We start from the raw sequence: 21475 nt of genomic DNA, 5'->3' as shown, positions 1-21475 counted from the left end.
CATGCTGGACTGGGCGTCTTGGATCAGGTTCACATAGCCCTAGGGACTACGGACTTCCTGACTTTGGCAAAGTCCTCACTATGGACTTCAGCAAAGACTTCCTGAGGGCATGCTCAGATGGTTTTATGGAAAATTTCAGATCTTCTATTTCTAAACACACACTTCTCTAAAATTCCACTGCCTAATATCGTCCCCAAGTTTGAAGTGTCACGCTGGGTCTACATTCCCATTTCCTCCATCATAAGCACCCTTCTCCCAACTTACCAAAGTCACATCTCTCACCCAAACTGAATCTCACCACAGGGCACCAAAACAAGAGATAATTCAATGACTGATGTCAGGGAAGCCACACTGATCAAGGCATCACAAACTCATGGCAGGGCTTTGTGCTACTCTCTCTCTTAAATATATTTCTATTCAGGGTAAAGCCTGGCAGAGAAGAAAAGGTATTTGACAGGTGTTGAGAAGTTGTGAATTCACATTTTCATACAGTAAGGAGGCAGGAGCAATGACAACCTTAACCATCTCATTGCTTCTATCACCTGAAAACTGACAAATGTATCACTCATGAGAGAGACAGCCCAGTACAACCGAAGCAGAGAGTGGCAGTGAGAAATGCTGAAGGCAGGGAGACTTGTATCATCCCTGTCATAAGCTCAGAGTCCCTGCAAGCTCAGGACGATATTAGGCAGTAGAATTTTCGAGAAGCGTATGTTTGGAAATAGAAAATCTGAAATTGAAGAGTGAAGATCTGAAATTTTCCGTAAAACCATCTGAGCATATGCCCTCGGGAAGTCTTTGCTTGTCCTAAAAGAATTTAGGAGTGAGATGGTGGCCATGGGATGCATATTAATACATTTGGTTAATCAAATGTTTTCCTGACAGGGAGTAACTTTGACTGGACTGATCTGTTTGACAGTGAGGACTGGCTTTGCTAATGACATGACACGCATTTTCTACAAACACAATTAATTATATATTTTAAAAAAATTTAGAGTATTTTTAAACATATAAAAATAATTTTTCTATATTAAATAAAATAAAATGCTTTTATTTTATTTAAAAATGGATACACCTGTTTGTTTTCTATGGGCTAGAAATGGACCACACGATTTAGAACTGAGTCATTATGAAAGGGCTCCACCAGTCTGGGCTTCCCGCTGGAGATAAGGGCAGCGTCCACAGACAAGAGCTGGCATGATCCCTTGCCAGCTGGCTGGAGGTCTCAGTGCGGTTATCTTTGAGAAGTCCCGAAGCAAGTAGTCAGTCACAGGCAATACCATCACACCTAGAGGGCACCGATTCCGGTGACATCTCCCCCTTTCCTCTCCCCATTTTCCTCATCAGCTTCTGACAAGAGAGAGGCAGCCAATGGTGTGTGTGGGGGGGGGGGGGGGGGCGGGGAGAGAAGTGGGGCAGGGGAGAGAAAAAGAAACACAAGGAGAGGAAACAGAAGCAGCTGACCATAACTCCTTCACATTTCTAGGCCTGAAAACTATTCACACTGAGGGAAGGGAAAAATTGCAAATTGATTAAATAAGAGTATGGATTTATGTAATTCTATTCCTGGACAGGACAGTTTAATAACAAAACTCACACTATTCTTGTGAGTGAAAGTGACCAGAGAAATTTTATTATCTGACTGGAAGAGTTGCTCAAGATTTTTTCATCCATATTTCACCAAGAGGACTAAAAAAGTCCTCAGATGCATTTTTACAGCTAGCAAGGGAAAAAATAAAATTATTTTCTGCTCTCATCTGTGGAGTCCAGCTCATTCAATAAATTAGTTACATGAAAAAAAAATCCGGCTACTTTTTGAATGTTCTCTTATCTTAGGCTCATTTGTTATCCTTGAGGATGACATGACATGGACCGTAAAGTTTCACATTTGCCTATCTCTATTTTAAAAGGTACAAAGGGATAAACCATTTAAAACTTATCTTAGGGTGTATGTGAGCAACCCCCTAGTGTCTTTGAAAACTGCTGCCTGGGTAGATCACCTATGCAAGACATGTTAAAGTTCACCCTAACAGACAGGCTGGGCTGTCTGAAACCAACTCAGCGCTCTCCTTCCTGTGAATCCCCATGCATGGCTGGGCCTGTCTGACAAAGGTGTGGGGAAAGGAGAGAGGCTGAATAAGATGATCTCCTGACATGTTTCCAGTTAGAATTTCAATGTGTCAATGAATAGGAGGCAGGTAAGAAAAGACTTATGAGAGTCAACTAAGTAGATAATTTATTACAATTTTTTTACGTGACTTAAAAATAAAAGAAAAACTTAGAGCAATCATTCAACTCTTAAAATGTAACAAAACATTTGAGGACACTGGGAAAAGCATGCTCAGCTTGCAGGAAAATGTAGAAACTGACCTGTGTATTTTCTGAAAATTGTATTTTAAGCATTAGAGTCCTAACAATATATCAGGAAGAGCTAGGTAAAACAGAGAAAATGAACCTTAAAAAATCATTTTATTCCACTTGAAAGACCTCCAGTGAAATAGCTGAGGTCATACAAATTTGCTGTATTGCTCATGCAGGAAGGAAAATAATTACAATTAAGAGGGGTGAGAAAATAGTTCAACAATATGATTATCCATCCCAGCTGGAGTCTACCTCAAGTTGTTGCACGTGCCACATGGGTGATCCTACGATGACTGCCACCAGCCAGACCACACCTGTAAAAGTGTTAAAGTCATCAGAGTATGACACATCCATGCATAATTATCTAACCATGAAGATTCCCTATAGGAGGGCAGCTGTTCTCTGCCCTAGGGTAGTGCCATGGTCTCCCCTGAGGTTCATGCTTCCACTCTTTCACCATCCTCAAAACTGTTGCTGGAATAAACTCCCTAAAACAAGTTTTAAATGTTTAATAGTGTTCCATTGCCTACAAGATAAAACCTAGTTTCCTTAGCATGGCCCATGAGGTTCTCTACCATCTCAATTGCCCATGAGGTTCTCTACCATCTCAATTGCCCACGCGGTTCTCTACCATCTCAATTGCCCATGAGGTTCTCTACCATCTCAATTGCCTGTCTCTCCTCTTCCATTTCAGTCCATGCTATTCACATTGCAGTCCTCTACTGAGGAGTCTGCAGCGCTGGTTTCAGTTCCTGTATCCCAGAATGCACTGTGCCACTCCCTGGCCACCCTATTCCCAGTGTCTATCTGTGGACTCATTTTCCAGGACTTGACTCAGAAATCACATTCTCTGGGGAACCTTTGAAGGCTGCTGCTATTTCCAAATAAGCTGACTACTAATTCCCTGTTGTCTCTACATGCCCTCTAGTACAGTGTCTTGGTTGCCCTTACTGACTTCTCAATTCCCTACAAATTCCTCGAAAGCAAACACAATGCCATTTATTTTTGTGTTTCCTCAAACAAGAGTCCTGGGAAAATTCCTGGCCCTCTGTAGGGGCTGATCCATGTTTGTGGAATGGATGAATAACTTTTAAACATGGCATGGACCACTCTCTATCACCTCTTTTTAAAATCAAATGTACATTTATCTTGAGCACCATAACATGGACATTATTTTCTTATTTAGAAAACGAACACTGATAACTTCAGAAACCAGAATGCTCTTTCCAAATTTCCTGTCTTCCACAAACTTGTCAAGAGGGATTGCTTTAATGATGTACTCTTAGAAAAGAAAAAAAGGGATTAACTACCAACAACAATTTCAACTCATGTGTTTTAACAGACGTGGAAAAGGACAGAACCAAGAGCCCCAAATTTGATTTGGGGGGAAAAGTTTCCAGCTCGAACTCTGTTTGTTCTTTCTACATTGGGTGGAATGTTAAGAGCACAGTTTATTGCTTTGGGTTTCAATGACTCAATTAAGCCATAATTAGGGTTTATTATAAAGAAACACATAATCTGGTGCTGCCTATAAAAATTCATCATGATCCAATGATACCTGGCAGCTGTAGGACTCACAGGTCTGGCTGGCTGGCTGTCTCTATTTCTCACTCTCTCTCTCTCTTTTCTGTCTCCCTATTACCATACACATCTGTTCTATTTTAATCACATAAAGTTATCTTATGTCCAATCATTTTTCTGGACTTTAGTACAAATTCTCGAGGAACTGAGTCTAATTTGTATAGCTCATTGCCTACCTTCCTGGACGGTTCTGAGATAGAAGGGCTACATTTAGATGAACAATACAGACACAGTGACCACATCTGGGCAAGAAAGCCTGGAGGATCTCGGCCAAGCTTGTCCAATCTGCGTGTGGCCTAGGAAGGCTTTGGATGTGGCCCAACACAAATTTGTAAACTTTTTAAAAATATTATGAGTTTTTTTTGCGATATATTTTTAAAGTCATCAGCTATTGTTAGTGTTAGTGTATTTTATGTATAGCACAAGACAATTCTCCTTCTTCCAATATGGCCCAGGGAAGCCAAAAGATTGGACATCCTCTGTCTAGGTCTAGGCAATCTCAGCTGGAAGGAGGAATGGGACGTGACAGACAAACAGTGACTGACAAGGCTGGGTCACAGTGTGACAGAGCTACAGGAGACATTAGACAACAGTTCACAAAAGCCCCCATGGCGAGATGAGTCTAGTTGATTTTAAAACCTTGTTTCCTATGTCTCTTTTGAGTAGGAACTCCCTTGACTGCCTATTATCAACTATGCTTTGAGATGTTGTCACTCTCGCCAGTTCTCTTTCCTTTAAATAACTCCCCTCCTCCGTGTAATCCTTTCCTTACTCGCTTTCCATCCCCACATGCTGTTTTCAGGTGTTATGATGTTGGAAGGATGTCAATTATTAAAAGCCCAGAAATCTCTGAATTCTTAATAGGAAAGATATGACATGAAATTAAAACTAACTAAAACTAACACCTTTCTCCCCTAATGATTTAGCTATTATTTTCAAGCTATTTAAAATGACTTTGGCATTGCAAAGCCTGCAGGGGTTCTTTCTGTAATTCCACAGCCCAATACTGGCTAAATTCTTATAAATGTAAACAGAAATAAATGTTTACTCATTCTTCTCAAGTGAGATATTAGTAAAAATTGCTTTATTTGATTATCACATTAGTTGCTTGCTACACCTCTGGTTATTTGCTATATTAAATTCAAACCACTGTGAAGCACATTAAGGTTTTAAATGGCTCAATTATAATTACTGAATAGAGAAATGCTTCCATTTTACCGTGTTAGACCTTAGGGCATTGCTTCAAATTTACCATTTACCATGAGGTATGTGTTCATTGTGACTTGCTGACTCAGTAACAATTACAGCAAGCTGGCGATCCAGAAATGCCTAAAGCAAAAGTATGAAGTGGGTGGAATGTGCCTTTGCCAGGCATGCCCAGCACTCAGAACCCACTGTTCTCATGTACCCTGTCACTTTCTACCCTTGTGTACTCATCACAAGAGCAGCACCCCTGTTCTCCACTTTTCTAAAAACACATTTCCTGCTCCCTATCATTATCAACCTGCCTGGCCAGGTGCAGTGGCTTACACCTGTAATCCTAGTATTTTGGGAGGCCAGGGAGTACAAGGAGAGGCCGAGGGGGAATGGCTTGAGCCCAGGAGTTCAAGATCAGCCTGGGAAACATAGAGAGACCCCGTTCCTACCAAAAATAAAAAAATTAGCTGTGTGTGGTGGTGAGAACCTGTGGTCCCAGCTACTTGGGAGGCTGAGGTGGGAAGATCATTTGAGCTTGGGCGGCTGAGGCTGCAGTGAGTTGTGATCACACTACTGCACTCCAGCCTGGGCTACAGAATGAGACCTTGCCTAAAAAAGAAAAAAAAATCGACCTGCCCTTGTTAGCTTAACTTAGAGTCTTCTTATCTCAAGTTGATAATTCCCAGCTGGGTGTAGTGGCTCATGCCTGTAATCACAGCACTTTGGGAGGCTGAGGCAGGAGGATCACTTCAGCCCAGATATTTGAGACTAGTCTGGACAATGTAGTTGACACTCTGTCTCTAAAGAAAAAAAAAAAGATGACAGTTCTCAATCTAATGAACATTAATGTGGCATTGCCACTCATAGCTTGTCTTAGATTAGCCGAACGTAGTGCTCAAACATTAAAGACGTAAACTGAAAAAGTATATCCAAAATGATACATTTTCAGTGCTGAGGTTAGCCTAAAAGAGAGATGGTGTGGAGGTGGAGGCAAACAGGGAAAGCACTGAAACTCTCAAATTATATTCCAATGCCTACAAGTTAGATAAGAAGCTACTCTTCTAGTTTAAAAATATGGTCCTCTTTATTCTGTAATGAAAAATGTCACTCACACTGCCATTGGCACATCCAGTGGCCTCACCTAGCATTGTGAAAGCCCTTCGGTTGGTGTATTGCCACTTCATTTTAAAAGGATGCACAAGTCCCTGGTGCCTTTCCACAGCAATGCAGGTCATAGTGAGAATTTCTGTCACAACAGCGGTAGACTGGACAAATGGCACCATCTTGCAAATGAAAGCACCTGCAGCAAGGAAATAGGACAAATCATACATCAAAACAAAAAGAATAAAGGTTTCATCTGTGTCTTTGTAATTATCACAATCAGTTCATTCTGAGCCTCTGCCAAAAAGTTTGATAACTGTAATTACACTGTAGACGCAAAATAATTGAAAAATGTTGCATTGGCTTATCTTTCTCCCTCTAACTGAATTCTACGTTCCTAAATGCTATGCAATTATGTATAATAAGACAATGAGAGGACAAATCTGTATCTAGCCATAGAAACAGTGGAAAAAAAGCAATATGACCTTTGCTTGGGGAAGGGCAAAGTCATTGTGAACTGGCCGCCTGGGCTCTACACTACAGAGTAATCTTTGACTCTCGGTTTTCTTTTGGCTTCCTGTCAAATCACAACAAAGGAATAGTTCTCATCAAAGACTCCCATATTTCTTCTTTTATCGTTTATTCTCCTTTGGCTCCCTGTCTAAGACTTTATATATGTATTACACCATTATACTCCAAACTGATTTTACTTTCTCTAATGCAATGGTCTCAAACTGGTAGCCACTAGGCAAGATTTGGCTTGAAAACATGCTTTATTTGGTTTACATAATAGTTTAAAATATTTGTCAATCTTTTAAAATGTTTATACTATCTGTCTGGCCTCTTTACCATCTGGATTTGTGAGTCTTTGTCTGGCACCTCTGGTCTTGAACCCATGCTGCTGGCTGCTACCAAATTCATGATTCCCAGCTACCAGAGAATCACAAACTCAGGGAATATGAAGTTGGAAGACTCATCAGAGGTTATCTAGTCCTAGTTTATACCAAAAGCAGAAATTCTCTCTTCAACTTCTCTCCGAAATGCTCTGCTGAGCTCTGCTTAAATACAGGTTGAACATCTCTAATCCCAAAATCTGAAATGCTCTAAAACCCAAAGCTTTTTTGAGTGCTGATATGATGCCACAAGTAGAAAATCCCGCATCTTCCCTCATGTGACAAGTCACAGCCAAAACACACAAAATTATTTAATATATTGTACACAACTACCTTAAGGCTATGTGTGTAAGGTATATAAGAAGCATAAATGAATTTCATGTGTAGACTTCGATCTCATTGCCAAGATATCTTATTATGTCTACAAATATTTCAACATTCCAAAAAATCTGAAATCTCAAACACCTCTGGTCTCAAGCATTTCAGAGAAGGAATACTCCATGGGAGGTCTCCTTACTTTCATAGCCCTGCTTCAGGTCTTTGCATGGCTTTTCCAGCTCCTTGGAATGCTCTTCTCTGAGATCACTCCCCTACATCCTTCCCTGAAGTCTGCTCAAATGTCACTGTGATGGCTAACTCTATGTGTCCAGTTGACTGGCTTAAGGAATACCCAGACAGATAGAAAAATGTACTTCTGGGTATGCCTGCGAGGGTGTTTCCAGAAGAGATGAGCATTTGAATCAGAAATCAGTGGGAAAGATCCTCCCTTCCCAGTGTGGTTGGGCAGCATCCAATCCACTGAAGGCGTGAATAGAACACAAAGGCACAGGAAGGATGAATTTGCTCTCTACTGAAACTGGAACGTGCACCTTCCCCTGCCCTTTGACATCAATGCTCCTGGTTCCCACACACCTTCTGACTCAGACTGGGACCTACATACACAGCTCCCCAGGCTCTCGGGCCTGCAAGCTTGAACTGGATCTCCACCACTGGCTTTCCTGGGCATCTAGGTGGCAGATAGTGGGTCATGGAACTTCCCAGTGTCTGCAATTGAGTGAGCCAATCCCTCATAATTAATCTCTCCTAAATATCTCCAAATATCTTATAGGTTCTGTTTCTCTGTAGGGCCCTGACTAATACAGTCACCTTCTCAATGAGGCTGACCTACTCTAACAATCATATTTGTAATTGAGCCTGTCCCATTCCCTATCTCCTCTCATTCCTCATCTCTTTTATTCTACTTTTTTCCCATAACTCTTTCACATGTTAACATACTGATATATAATATATATGCTGCTAATTTGTTTTTTATTTTTATTATTTTATTGTTTTATTATTTATTTACCTCTACTAAAATATAGATAATGCCCGAGCAATAATTTTTGTCTATTTGTTTCACTGATGTATTCCCAGCTTTAAGAATGGCAATACAGTAGGCCATTAATAAATATTCACTGAACTGAAAAGAACAAATGAGTAGGAGGCTCGTCACTCCTAAAGGCATCCCATTCTATTTTAGAGAGGCGCTAATTAGAAAAAGTGCTTTTAAACTCCACTCATTTCTAGCTTTGTTCTCAGAGTCTCAGAACCAACCATGCTTTCCAAACAGTGGCTCCACCTGTATTTGACAGAAGCCTTTGTGTCACTCCTGTCTTTCCTAGTTGTCTCAGCTGTTTCTCATTTGCTATGCTTTTCAGAGCTTTAAAAGGTGAATGGAGAAGGGAACCCCCATGGACCATGGCCATGCACTAGGCAGAAGGGAACTCACCAATGTTCAGGATATGGCTTGGCCAAGGCAGAAACTGTGGGACTGTATTGGCTCCCCAAGGCTGAACACCCTCTTCTGTGACTGAAACTGATGTTTACGTCAGTCTTCTGTGCTGGACTTTTCAAATGATTGGCTTCTGTTGAACTTGAAATCAACTTGAAACGAACTGGATCACTTTAATAGAAATTTTGTTAACCCAAGACTCCCTTACCTCCTATCCTATGCCTAAGGGGAAAATGTACTTAGATATCACTCTAGATACTCCCTTCCCAATCCTTTTTGGGGGCTCCAAATGGCAACCCAAGAACCAATCCCACTCACTTATATTCCTTGTTACAGTTTCCCAAGACAAAATCCTGTTCAACTTTAAGGCCTTCTTTTGTTTAGAAAGATGGTTTAGATGCCAACAGTGGGAATTTACTTTCAATGTTAATAAATTCCACTGTGTTTGAAGAGTTACTATACTGTGAATAAATCAGTTTATCTCAAATCCTGGTTTGGATGTGATACTTGAATAAATGAATATGGGTATAAATTATTAATCTGCATATTTATTCTAGGTTTTATCTCTTTTCTTGCAAATTTAATCTGAACTTTTTCTATTGAGAAGAACCTTGTACTTTTAAACATTTTATAAACAATTTGGTTGAAAGGAAAGATATTTTAAATACTGCTATCCAAACAAAAGAGAATTTTTGCTGCATTCATTGTAGTGTTATCTCATTATAGTGTTATCCATCCCAAATATATTCAGTTTGTGTATTACAGCACAGGATGTCTGTCAATTGATTCATTGATATCAGGATACACTCTGATTCTGCTTTATCTGATCTCTTAGCCACTCTGAGCCTCAATTTCATCATTTGAAAAAAGGGATTAATAACACCCATCTGGTGCTGACGAGTTGATGGGTGCAGCACACCAACATGGCACAAGTATACATACATAACAAACCTGCACATTATGCACACGTACCCTAGAACTTAAAGTATAATTAAAAAAAAAAACACCCATCTGTCAAAGGACTGGTGTATTTCAAAACGTGGCAAAAACACCTAATACTGGATACATTCTTTAATAAATGGCAGCTCTTTTATCATTGGACAGCCCTATTAAAAGAATTAAGGTAAATACGATACACTTGGGGATGACATGTTCTTTGTGGATAAACTGACCATTAAAGAACACCTAATCTAATAACCTTATTTCCCAGAGAAAGACACTGTAGTTTAAAGAAGCTAAATGATGTGCTCATGTCCGCACATCTATTTATTGACAGAATGAGTCCAGGTTGTCTGACTCCAGTTCCTTCCGTTACGCCACCCTCACTTATCTTATGCCCAAGCTATGTGGCAGTTTTCTTGTCTACCTGCTCATAAATCATCTGTTTAATAACCCACCTGTGAATTTCACACCAAGCTGTAGTATAATCTGTCATTTTACCGTTTTAATAAATTTGGAACAGCATTTGCCCTATTCATTACTTCTGACATTTCTCCAACCAGCTCTCTAAGAAATTACTGACAGTGTTTCCTTGACCACATTTCCAAGTTTCTTCAAAGTTCTGTCATGTAATTTATCTAGGATGTAGGTTTGAGTTCTTTTAAAAATAGGTACATGCTCTTTTGCTATCTACTTACTTATATTGGATATTTATTTTCATTCTAAACATTTGCCCTTTTTAATTGAGAGAGCACTTTTCAAGGTCTAGAAGACTAAAACAAAATAAACATTGAAGAGTTCTGGTTTTTCTCTGCCCTTCATTAAGCCTGACTATCATCAAACCTCCCTTTCTTTTTCAGCTTCTTGTTCTGGTAATCTCTTTGTTAGCTCTTCAGTCATCTTATTCTACCTTTTATCTTTCCCAGTGTGAACTGTATGGGTCTAAATTATTTGTAAGAATGTGTCTTGTGAAATTTCTTCCCATAAACATGGTAATTTTAAACTGGGATAATCCTACATTCCCTGCAAAGGGCACTGTTTACTTGGGATGTCCTTCTTTTTTTTCCTTACAGGACAATCAGATGTTAATATCAAAGCTGTGCTTCTTAAAGTCAGCCTAGAATGGGTGTTTCTCATATTTTGATATTCCAGCATCCACCTCACTTCTCCAAATGGCAACATGATTTCTTTTTAGAATATTAACTCTCCCCCACTGTGGGCAGGTTAGGTAAGAGCTCCTACTTAGGAGGACAAAGCAGTAATAGGTGAGATCCTTCTTAGTGTTGAAAGGTTGAATGCAGATGAAAGAGAGATTTGGGGAGGTGTGGTCACGTGCTCACCAGATCATAAGTGCTAACAGGTCACTGCTGAGTTATGGCTACTGAACTGTGAGGTCCCTTGGTCGCTTTCTGTTGTAGATCCATTCGTTCAGCTTCACACTGATCCTGTGAGCCTTCAACATCCTTCCAACACATTCCCTTCTCTTGAGCTACTTAGCTATCAACTGTTGCTTGCAACGAAGTAGAATTATTTGATATACTTCTCTTTTGCTACCTTATTCTCTGGAAGGTAGGTTTTTTAAAATGTAGCGTACTATGGGCTATGTTCTCTCTGTGTGTACTGTTAACTCTAAGATTAGACAGTCCTCAATCCTACTACTACAGTTTGCCTCCACTGCTGCTTCCATTTCTACTATGTCTGACTCTTGGGATAGAGGTTACAATCATTTTATTTTGCCTACTGGATTAGGAACAATTGCTTTGGTTTAATATCTGCTGCCTTCAATTTCCAACTTTAACACATTTATATAACTTTATTGTGCAAAACATGAACCTTTTGCTCTCACTGAGAATGGTGTTCACTATCCTATCCACTCAGCCACCACCACACAGAGCAAGCCTCAATTCAAAGAGAAGCAAGACTACATTATTTCTAAACATGATGTTTGAAAATTGAAAACAGTTTGGGCAGTGTTTGTATTCACTTTAGTGTGTAACAGTGATTTTAAAAAGGATCTGAATGGAAAGAACAGAATGAAAAAAAAAAACAGTCTTTAACTGTAGAGAAGATTAAAAACATTATTAATTTAGAAAATAGTATAATGAGGTATAATTGCATGAAAGTATCTAATGATAAGAACTACTCTGAATAATTGTTCCAAGGTTATTGAAAAACAAGTGAATAGACACATTGCAGTTTCATAAAGGAAAGGTTACTTGATGCAACCACTATTTGAAATAATGGTCTAACAGATTATAGAACAATCTGGCATGTAATTACCTTAATTTCATGTACCCAATAAACAAATCATATTCAAACAGTCTATGCATCCTTGTCCCAATACAACCTGTAGGTTTCTAGTTGCATCTAACGTGTTTCATAATTAAGCAGCTTCTAATGAGCAAATTTACCAAATCTTGAATCCTATTTCACTCCCCTCAACCACATCCTGTTGTAGAAGAGTAGGAAACAAGTTAAATATAGTCAAGATTAGAACTGCTGTACAAGTGTGGCTGAGAACCACACAAGAACAGACCTATGGACTTCTTCAACTGGAAAGCCCTTCCAGAGAAGATCCAGACTTGTGGCTCCATCAGTGTTCCAGGGAGCACTACATTTCTACACGGTGCTGTAGGAGTTGCCTACAGAGAGGGGCAGGCCAAATGTGAAGAGGCAGAGAGGGCTCCAAGCTCCAGCCCTGCATCAACTAAAGCAGCTCCAACTGTATATAGCATAATTTGCTGGGGTCCCAGCATCTAAACCATCTGCAATTTTAAGGAATATTTTATAAGACCCCAAAGTAGACTCATCTGATATACACTGGAATATTCTGCTGATTTAAACTGTAAAGACTAAAGATGAGAACCTTAATTGCTAAATATTTTTAAAATAGATGTACGGTTGGCCTCTTCTAAAATCTCAGCCCTCCCAATAATTATTCCTATTATGCATAATACCATTACAAAGCACTCCAAGTGATTATCTTGTGACTTAGAAACTTTCCACTAACACTTTTATCTGTATAACAGGAGAGAGGGAAAAATTTTATCCAGAGGAAGGAAAACCTAGCTCAGGGAAAAGTGGAAGACAAGAGAAGAGGCTGAAGGAAACTCAGCTTCTGATGAGTGAAGGGAAATGGAGAAAAGTCCTATGGCTGCCAGGTGCCGAAAGAAAGATGAGTAAAGAGACTGCAGTGGGAAACTTACAGGTGAAGAAGATGAGCCATTTTTTCTCTAGGATTCTTTCTGGATTCATAAAAGGAGACAGAGGTTGCCCTGCTGGCCCTGAGGGGGACACTTACCTCATTCTATGTATGTACCACAGTCGGTTTAACCATTCATTACAGGAGGACATCTGGGTTGATTCCAGTTTTTGACTTACAAATAAAGCAACTGTTTGTGTACAGGTTTTGGGTGATTTTCGTGTCTTTGGATAAATGCTCAAGAATGTAATTTCTGAGTTGTATGGTAATCATATATTGTTTTAGAAGAAACTACCAAACTCTTTTCCAGAGTAGTATCATCTTACATTCTTGCTGGCAATGTATAATTGATTCCGTTTCTCTACATTCTCACCAGCATTTGGTGTTGTCTCTAATTTTATTTTCACCATTCTGATAGCTGTGTAGTAATATATCACAGTGGTTTTCATTTGCATTTCCCTGATGGCTAATAATGCTGAACATCGTCTCATGTGCTTATCTGTTATCTTTATATCCTCTTTAATGAAATGTTTCTTCATATCTTTTCTCTATTTTCTGACTAGACTGCCTTTTTACTGTTGAGTTTTGAGAGTTCTTTGCATATTGTAGACACTAGTCCTTTTTCAGATAGGTGCTTTTTAAATATTTTCTCTCAGTCCGTAGCTAGTCATTTTATCTCTTCACATGGGCTTTCACAGAGCAAAAGTGTTTAATTCTGATGAGGTTCAATTCATCAGTTGTTCCTCTTATGCACTGTGATTTTAGTGTCAGTTAAAAATTCTGAGAACTCTGTGTCTAGTCTTAAACTTTTCTCACTAAAAAAAAAGTTTTATAGTGTTACATTTACATTTAAGTCTACATAATACATTTTGAGTAAAATGTTGTATAAGGCATGAGATTTACTTTAAGGTTTTGTTTGTTTGTTTTGGCCTATAAGTTTGCATTTGCTCCAATACTATTTGTGAGTAGGCTATCCTTTCTCCACTGAATGGCACCTTTGTCAAAAAATCAGCGGATTACATGATGTAGATTTATTTTTGGGTCCTCTATTCTGTACCATTGATCTACGTCTATTCCTCCACCAACACCACATCATCTTGATTGTTTTATATACCTAGTAAGCCTTAATATTGGGTAGGGTGATTCCTCTCACTTCGTTCTTCTTTATCAACATGGTTTTAGCTATTCTAGGACCTATGTCTATTCACATAAATTTTAGAATAAGCTTCTCTACACTTACAAAAATTCTTGCCCAGATTTTAGGAGAAATTACATTAAACCTATAGATCTATTTTGGGAAAACTGGCATCTTTAATATGTTGAATCTTCCAATCCACAAACACAGTGTCTCTGCATTTATTTATGTATTCTTTAATTTCTTTCATCAGCATTTTTGTAATTCTTAGCATACAGAATCTATACAAATTTTGGTAAGTGCGTGTCTAAATATTTTATTTTCTTTGGAGTAATTTTAGGTGGTATTGTATTGCTCATTTCAGTTTCTGCATGTCACCTGTTAACAAAACGGGAAAAGTTCCCTTGTCCCCCTCACAGGGCCTGTGATGGGGTTGTGGCTCGATTCTTCAGTACCCTGCTGCTCAAAACCCATGGAGGGAGCAGGCAGATGGGCAGGTCATGGGGCTCTGACCCCATGGCAGTGTCTAGGGATGAATGTTTACAGCTCCTGAAGCCCTGCTGGGCATGTGCTACAGGGTTCTCTTTTAGTTTTGCCCTTTGTAGGCAGCTTGTGTTAGTCAGCTCAATTAGATCCTCTGCCTTATCACAAGGACAGAGGGCTTTCTGTATCCCGGGATTCTTGCCTTGGTATACCGAAGAATTGGATCACCTGTGGGCTTGGAGAATGAGTGCAAGGATTTTTATCGAGTGATAGCTCTTGGTGAAGTGGATGGGGAGGCCAGAATGGGGATGGAGTGGGAAGGAGTGGGAAGGTGATTTTCCCATAGAGTTGAGTCATGGGCTGTCATCTGACTGCTCTGGCCAAACTCTGCAGTTGTTTTGCCGGCTGGTTGCCCGCTGGCATCTGCTGGTGCATGGCCGTGTGCTCTGAGGCTGGTGCGCTCCTTTCAACTTCCAGCTGCTTGTGTCTTTTTCCACTAGTGTGTTCCTTTTGATGTCCAGCTGTTTGTGTCTGTGCCCACTAGGGTCTCAGGGTTTTTATAGGCACAGGATGAGGGCGTGGCAGGTCAGGGTGGTCTTGGGAAATGTAACATTTGGGCACAGAAACAGAAATGCCTGTCCTCACCTAGGTCCATAGGCACAGACCTGGGGGCGGAGCTCTAGCCAGGGACCATGTCCTTCCCTTCCCAGCACTTCCCTGCCCCTCTTCCTGTATCATTAATCTATAGAAATGTGATTGTGTCTTTATCTTACGTGCTGTGACCTTGCTGAACTCACTTAATTACCTCTAGGTGTTTTTGTAGATTCTTTGGACTTTTCTACATAGAAAATAATGTCATCTGCAAATATAGACACTTTTGTTTCTTCCTTTCCAATCTGCATATGTCTTACTTATTGTCCTTCTTTCTCTTAGTGGCTTCTACTTTGAGTGCAGTTTTGCATAAGAGTGGTGAGAAGCAGACATCTTTGCCTTGTTCTCAATCTTAGAAGAAAAACATTCAGTCTTTCACCATAAAATATGATGTTAGCTGTAGGTTTCTTGTAATGCTGTTATCAAATTGAGAAATCGCCTCTGTATTACTAACTTGCTGAGAATTTTTATCACGGATGAGTGTTGAAATTTGTCAAGTGTTTTTCTTTGTTAATTGGTGTAATCATATGATTTTTCTTCTTTAGCTTGATGGATATGATAGATTACACTGAGTTTGGAATTTGAGCCAGCCTTGCATACCTGGAATAAATCCTACTTCATCATGATGTATAATCTTTCTTATACATTGTTGGATCTGTCTGGCATTATATTGATATTTTGTATGCCAGAGTTCATAAGAGCTATTGGTTTACAGCTTTCTTTTTATTGAACTGTCTTTCTCTGGTTTAAGTGTCAGGGCAATGAAGGCCTCATAAAGTAAGTTGGGAACTATTTCTTCCAATTCTGTTTTCTGGAAGAGTTTGTGTAAAATTGGTGTTAACTGTTTTTTAAATGGCAAAATTTCCAGTGAAAGTACCTGGGCTTGGAAACTTCTTTCTTGATAGCTTTTTAATCACAAATTCAATTTTTTTATCTCTTACATTAAAAATTTTTTATCAAAGAATTATGAGCATGTGGTTTAAAATCAGAAGGGCTACAATAAAAAAGAATAAGTGTCTGCCTATTTCCCAACAACCACTTGCTTTTAATTCTACTGTTGGGGGCACTACAATCTCTAAATAAATTGCCTTATACAGCTTTTCTTTTTGATTTATTGATTTCAGATGATACATAGATTACCTTCTTGGGTAGATGGGCTATTGGTTCACTTTTGTCATTTCCCACTGTTGCTTCTCCCACAGCTTCTAATTTTCTTACAGTTATAACACTGTCTTCAATAACTTATTTGGAAAGGTTTTAGGGGATGTATTTCTTAAATTCTAGCATGTAGTTTCTTCTACTTTGACTTTTAAAGTAATATATTAACACCCTCTTCATTAGTCTATTAGCTTCCAACAGTTTATCTTGTCCCCCACTTGTGAGATGATACCTCATCTCTGTACCTCTCTCCTCCTATTTTTGCATTCTTCTTTCTCCAAATGTCTTGTATCTATACCTTTACATTTACTCTATCTAAAGACTGATAGCTTTTCATTCTGTTCTACAGCCATATTAAGTATTATTCCCTTGGCCTACTTTGTAATTATAAAAGATTAAAACCATATACAGCATTTTAATTACCATGACTAATATTAACTACAAAGCCAATGTGTATGTTTTAAACCTATCTCCTTTTTAGTGACTTTATAGTCAAGATCCTTGTGAATATATCTATTGCTCTAAAGCATACCGTATTTTAATCGGCTTTTTATATGGATGTAACTTTTTTATAGAGTATTTTTGTTTATTTAATTTTTCCTAGAGTTTTGGGTTGTGTTTCTTTTTTCTAGTTGGAAGAAGAACCATATATCTTCTTCACCACAGTATAATAGTTTAGAGTATAGGCTCTAGAATTGGGCTGTCTGAGTTTGAATCATGGGTCCATCACTTGCTAACTGTGACCTAAGGCAAATTATCTTACTTCACTGTGTCTTGGGTTTTCTTATCTATAAAATGTAAAAATAATAACAGTACTTCCCTCATAGGACTCTTGAAGGATTAAATGAGAAAACAAGCCTACTGTGTTTAGGCCAGTGTCTAGTACTATGTGAAAATGCATTAGCTATTCTTATTATTATCATCATCATTATCATGTTTACTATTACATCTCAACTTTTAACATCACACATATACTGCTTGGAATCAATTCCACTGTTTGTTATTTTAATACTTCTTTCTAGAAGACCACTGACTTCCAATTTTGATGACTGCAGGCTGTGTTTTTCTTTGTTTTGTTTTTAATGATCACTCTACAGCTGTCATCATTAAATTCATTTTCAATCGATTTCTTCTCTGGTTTTTTTAATTTCATGGTTTTTCATTTCTTGTATTTTACCCATATTTTGCATAATATTTTTCAAGTAACTTCTTCAAAATAATAAGGAAAGTAAGTTCTTTACATTCTTATATATCTTAAAATGGCTGTAGTTTGACCTAAATTCAACATCATCTGCCTTTAGAATGTTGAAGACCTTACTTTATTGACTTTTAGCATCCACTGTTGGTGCTAACCTGTCTATATTGTCAGCTTGATTTTTGCTCCCTTATAAATATCCTGGTTACTATTGGGAAGATTTTATTGATCTCTTTGTAACTAGAAGTCTGAACTGTTATGGGGATGTATTGAAACACGTGTCATTTTTTTTTTTACTCTTTTTCCATAGCCCTGTGTGTACCTTTTACATTTGGCAACTCTCAGTCCTTTACCTCTGTGCTTTTCTTTGTGTCTTTAAGAAATAACTCCTATTGATCAGCTATTGGAATTCCTGAATTGATCCTCCTATGTTTATACCTTTTATATATAGATATAGATTTGCCTATTTGCCCCACATTATGGAGACGTTCTTGTTTTTGTCTTCCAACCCTTCTAATTTCAGCAATATTTTTACTTTCAAAAGCTTTTCTTGCTCTTAAAATATTTCTTTTCAAAGAAGCTTGTTCTTGATCTATGAAGTCAGTCTCATCTTAAATCCAGACACATACCCCCAATTTAATATCAGAAACCCATTCCTGAAAATGAGACAGTCTATATGGAAATGTGCCCTGGTCACCTATTTCCTTTTGTTTAAAAGGCCAAATTAAACTTCTAACAGATTTCATTAAGTATAACTAAAACATAGGAAAGCCAGCATTTAAAATATAATATCTTAAAATAATTGGTCTAATTGATTACAAAACAATTAGAATGGTTATCAGATTGTTTGTATGCATGCTACTCTGTATCAATAACATGCCCACTTTTCATGGTACATCGTAAATATTTTTTTCCAATAAGGCATAGCAATCAGCACACAGCAATTTATAAAGGCATTAGAAAATGCAGGTAAAATTTACAATGAAAATAGGGCAATTACCTGGGATGACCCGTTACTCCTGAAGAAAAAAGCAAACTGGAAACTTGAAGAAAGTGGAAAGGGAAGGATGGTTAAAATGTAGTCATTGTCAAGGCCTATGGAAAGTGACATCATAGGTGAGCTGGATGACAAAAGGGCAATTTCATGCAAGAAACAGGCAGAGATTCTTTGTCATTTTCATTCTGGGGTAGGGACTTATAAATGATGAATGGCTCTTCAGGGGATGCAAGTGTCATTTTAGGATGAAAAACTACAAAATCAAGCTTTACTTAACTCTCTTCAAGTTTATGTTCACAGATTTTTTTTGCACAGTGTTATAAGAGTCAGGCACTCACAGTCCACCAAGTTCCAGGATAATATTTATCACTGTGTTTGTTTAGTCCCCATATTATTTTCAGCGAGCAGTGTCTGGTGGTTTGATTGAAGGCTCTCTCTGTTATCACTATGATCAACTATTTCAGATTGACATTCTGAACAAGTTTAGTACTTGATTACTCAGCATTACATTTAAAGAATTCATCAATATCTTTTTCAATCTCTTCTCAAAACAAATCTTCTTTGCAAGAGTAACAATGGCAAAGCATGGTTTACACTGAATAAAATGATATGATGCCTCTCTTAGTGTCAACATTCGGCACATGCATCCCTCTGTGAACACTAGGCATGCTTTTCAAAACACCTACTTGTGATTTTGATGTATTTGGAAGGTATTTTATTTTTGGAAGGTAGCTTGATATTTTCCCTATATATCATTTTGCTTAGAATATTAAATTATTGAGTTTAGGAACATAAATTTTCCTTATATAAATATCAGCTAAAAGGTTGCTGTTGAGTGATATATTCATTGCAGAAGTCTGAGACTTATAAACCAATACTAATTCCACCGGGAAAATTTCAAATGAGGAGACATTCTTCTTGATACGTCTGTATGTATAAAAATACTAATTAGAGTTTATTTCCAAATTCCCTTCTATGATTAACCATTTCTTCCGGGTTTCATTTACTCATTTGTTTTGTTCTCCTTTATTCTTGGGCTTAATTCCTGGGTGATGGGTTGATCTGTGCAGCAAACCACCATGGCATACATTTACCTATGTAACAAACCTGCACATCCTGCACATGTACAATAAAAGAAAGAAGGAAAGAAAGCTTTCCTCAACTGTCTGACAATCCTTGGTTCTCCTTACATGTTTGAGAATGGGACAGCATGAAAGACCACTAGCTGCTCTGTGTACAGGTAGAAGCTGTCCCCTGGAAAGCTTTGACTTAGGATGAGTGGGTCTTGATACTCTGCGTCTCACAAATTTCAAACTTTTAGGTTTTACTTTGTGGAGTCACAGCTCATATGAATTCTGTAGTTCCCTGCAGAGTGCTTCCTTCAATTACTTTATAAGAATTGTTTGTGTGTATATTTGCATTAAAAACAAGTTCCCCAGTATACAAGTATGTCTATACTGGTATTTTTCTTCTAATTTTCATTATTTTAATAGCTACAAATACAACCTCAGAAAGGTAACTGAGTTGCTTAAACTTTCCACTAATGACAAAAATTAGATTTTCAAATAATAGAATAAAATGAGCCTGGGTTAAACATAAGGACAGTAAAGCAGAAATCAGAAATAATGGGGTTTCATTATGTTCATGTTAAAATAACCCATTGTGAAGTAATAATGGAAGGAATATTTTTGTATACTAGGAAAGAAATGGAAAAACTTTAGGCATTAGAAAGAATTTCTTGAATGTGAAGGTAATCAGGCAACAAAGCATACTATAAAGTGAACTTCCTCAGAAATGCTTAATAAAATACTAGGAGCACTTATGTAATTTATGTACTCAGTTGTTCACCAAAGATATAACTCCAAGTTAGTATAAACTAATGTAAAAAAAAAAAGCAGAATGGTTAAATAAATTGGGATATGCCAATATAAGGCAAATCATTCAATCATTAATAATCTTTCAAAAGATATTTAACAATGCAACCCAAAAATGAAATTAAACAGTAAACAATATATTCATGTACAGACGTATACAAACACTAAAAGGTTTCTGTTTTGCTAAAAATGTATGTGGGAAAAATTTAAATAACTAAATGTAATGCACTGATGTGATCATCATAATTCTCTCTGGCTGTTGGAATAAATATTTTTTTGTTTTCTTTACATGTATTTGTTCTATACATTCATTAGAACGTTTTGGATTATGAGTTAAAAATTCAACTGGTTTAAACAATAAGGGAAATGTATTATCTAACATAAAAATAATTTCAGAGGTAGGCCAATAACAGGGTCATAAATGCCACAGCTGAATGGCTTCACTACAGTTCCGAGTTCTCTCCACTGGATTTCTTTGTCCTCCTCAGTGTGATTTGCTTTGTCCTTATGATTGTCACTTTGGCAAATAAGATGACTGCAGTATCTCCAAGCACTGCATCTCAAACAAGATTCAAAGACCAGAAGTGGAAAACAAAGAATATACTTTCTCAAGCCCTTCATAAAAGTAAGGAAAACCTCAGACTTTATGGCCAGAATGGATTACATGCCCATTTAAAAAATCATCATTGATAAGGGGAATTGAAATTAACACACTGGCCAACTTTTTAAAAGTTATTTTTAGTTATTGTGAACACATAATGGTTACACATATTTATCAGGTATTTATTAGGTACATGTGATGTTTTGATACAGGCATACAATATGTAATGATCAAATCATGATCACTGGGGTATTCATCACCTCATGCATTTATCACTTCTTTGTGTTAGGAACATTCCAATTCCACTCTTTTAGTTATTTTAAAATACACAATAAA

The 21475-nt window shown here is 37.8% G+C and overlaps 1 protein-coding gene across 1 annotated transcript in view; it reads right to left on the bottom strand.

Moving 5' to 3' along the window:
- The window catches only part of LOC105486156 (pyroglutamylated RFamide peptide receptor), a 55715-nt gene that overhangs the window by 6832 nt on the left and 27408 nt on the right, over positions 1-21475 (bottom strand). The window contains exons 2-3 of the mRNA XM_011748873.3: positions 6281-6439; positions 2614-2675 (exon numbers count right to left, since the gene is read on the bottom strand). Of these exons, the coding sequence (XP_011747175.2) occupies positions 2614-2675; positions 6281-6439 (221 nt within the window). The remainder of the gene's footprint in view (positions 1-2613; positions 2676-6280; positions 6440-21475) is intronic.

Source organism: Macaca nemestrina, chromosome 3 (genome assembly GCF_043159975.1).
Source record: "Macaca nemestrina isolate mMacNem1 chromosome 3, mMacNem.hap1, whole genome shotgun sequence".
Classification (NCBI taxonomy): Eukaryota; Metazoa; Chordata; class Mammalia; order Primates; family Cercopithecidae; genus Macaca; species Macaca nemestrina.
The sequence above is the reverse complement of the archived record's forward strand: the minus strand, read 5'-3'. Positions and strand labels throughout refer to the sequence as shown.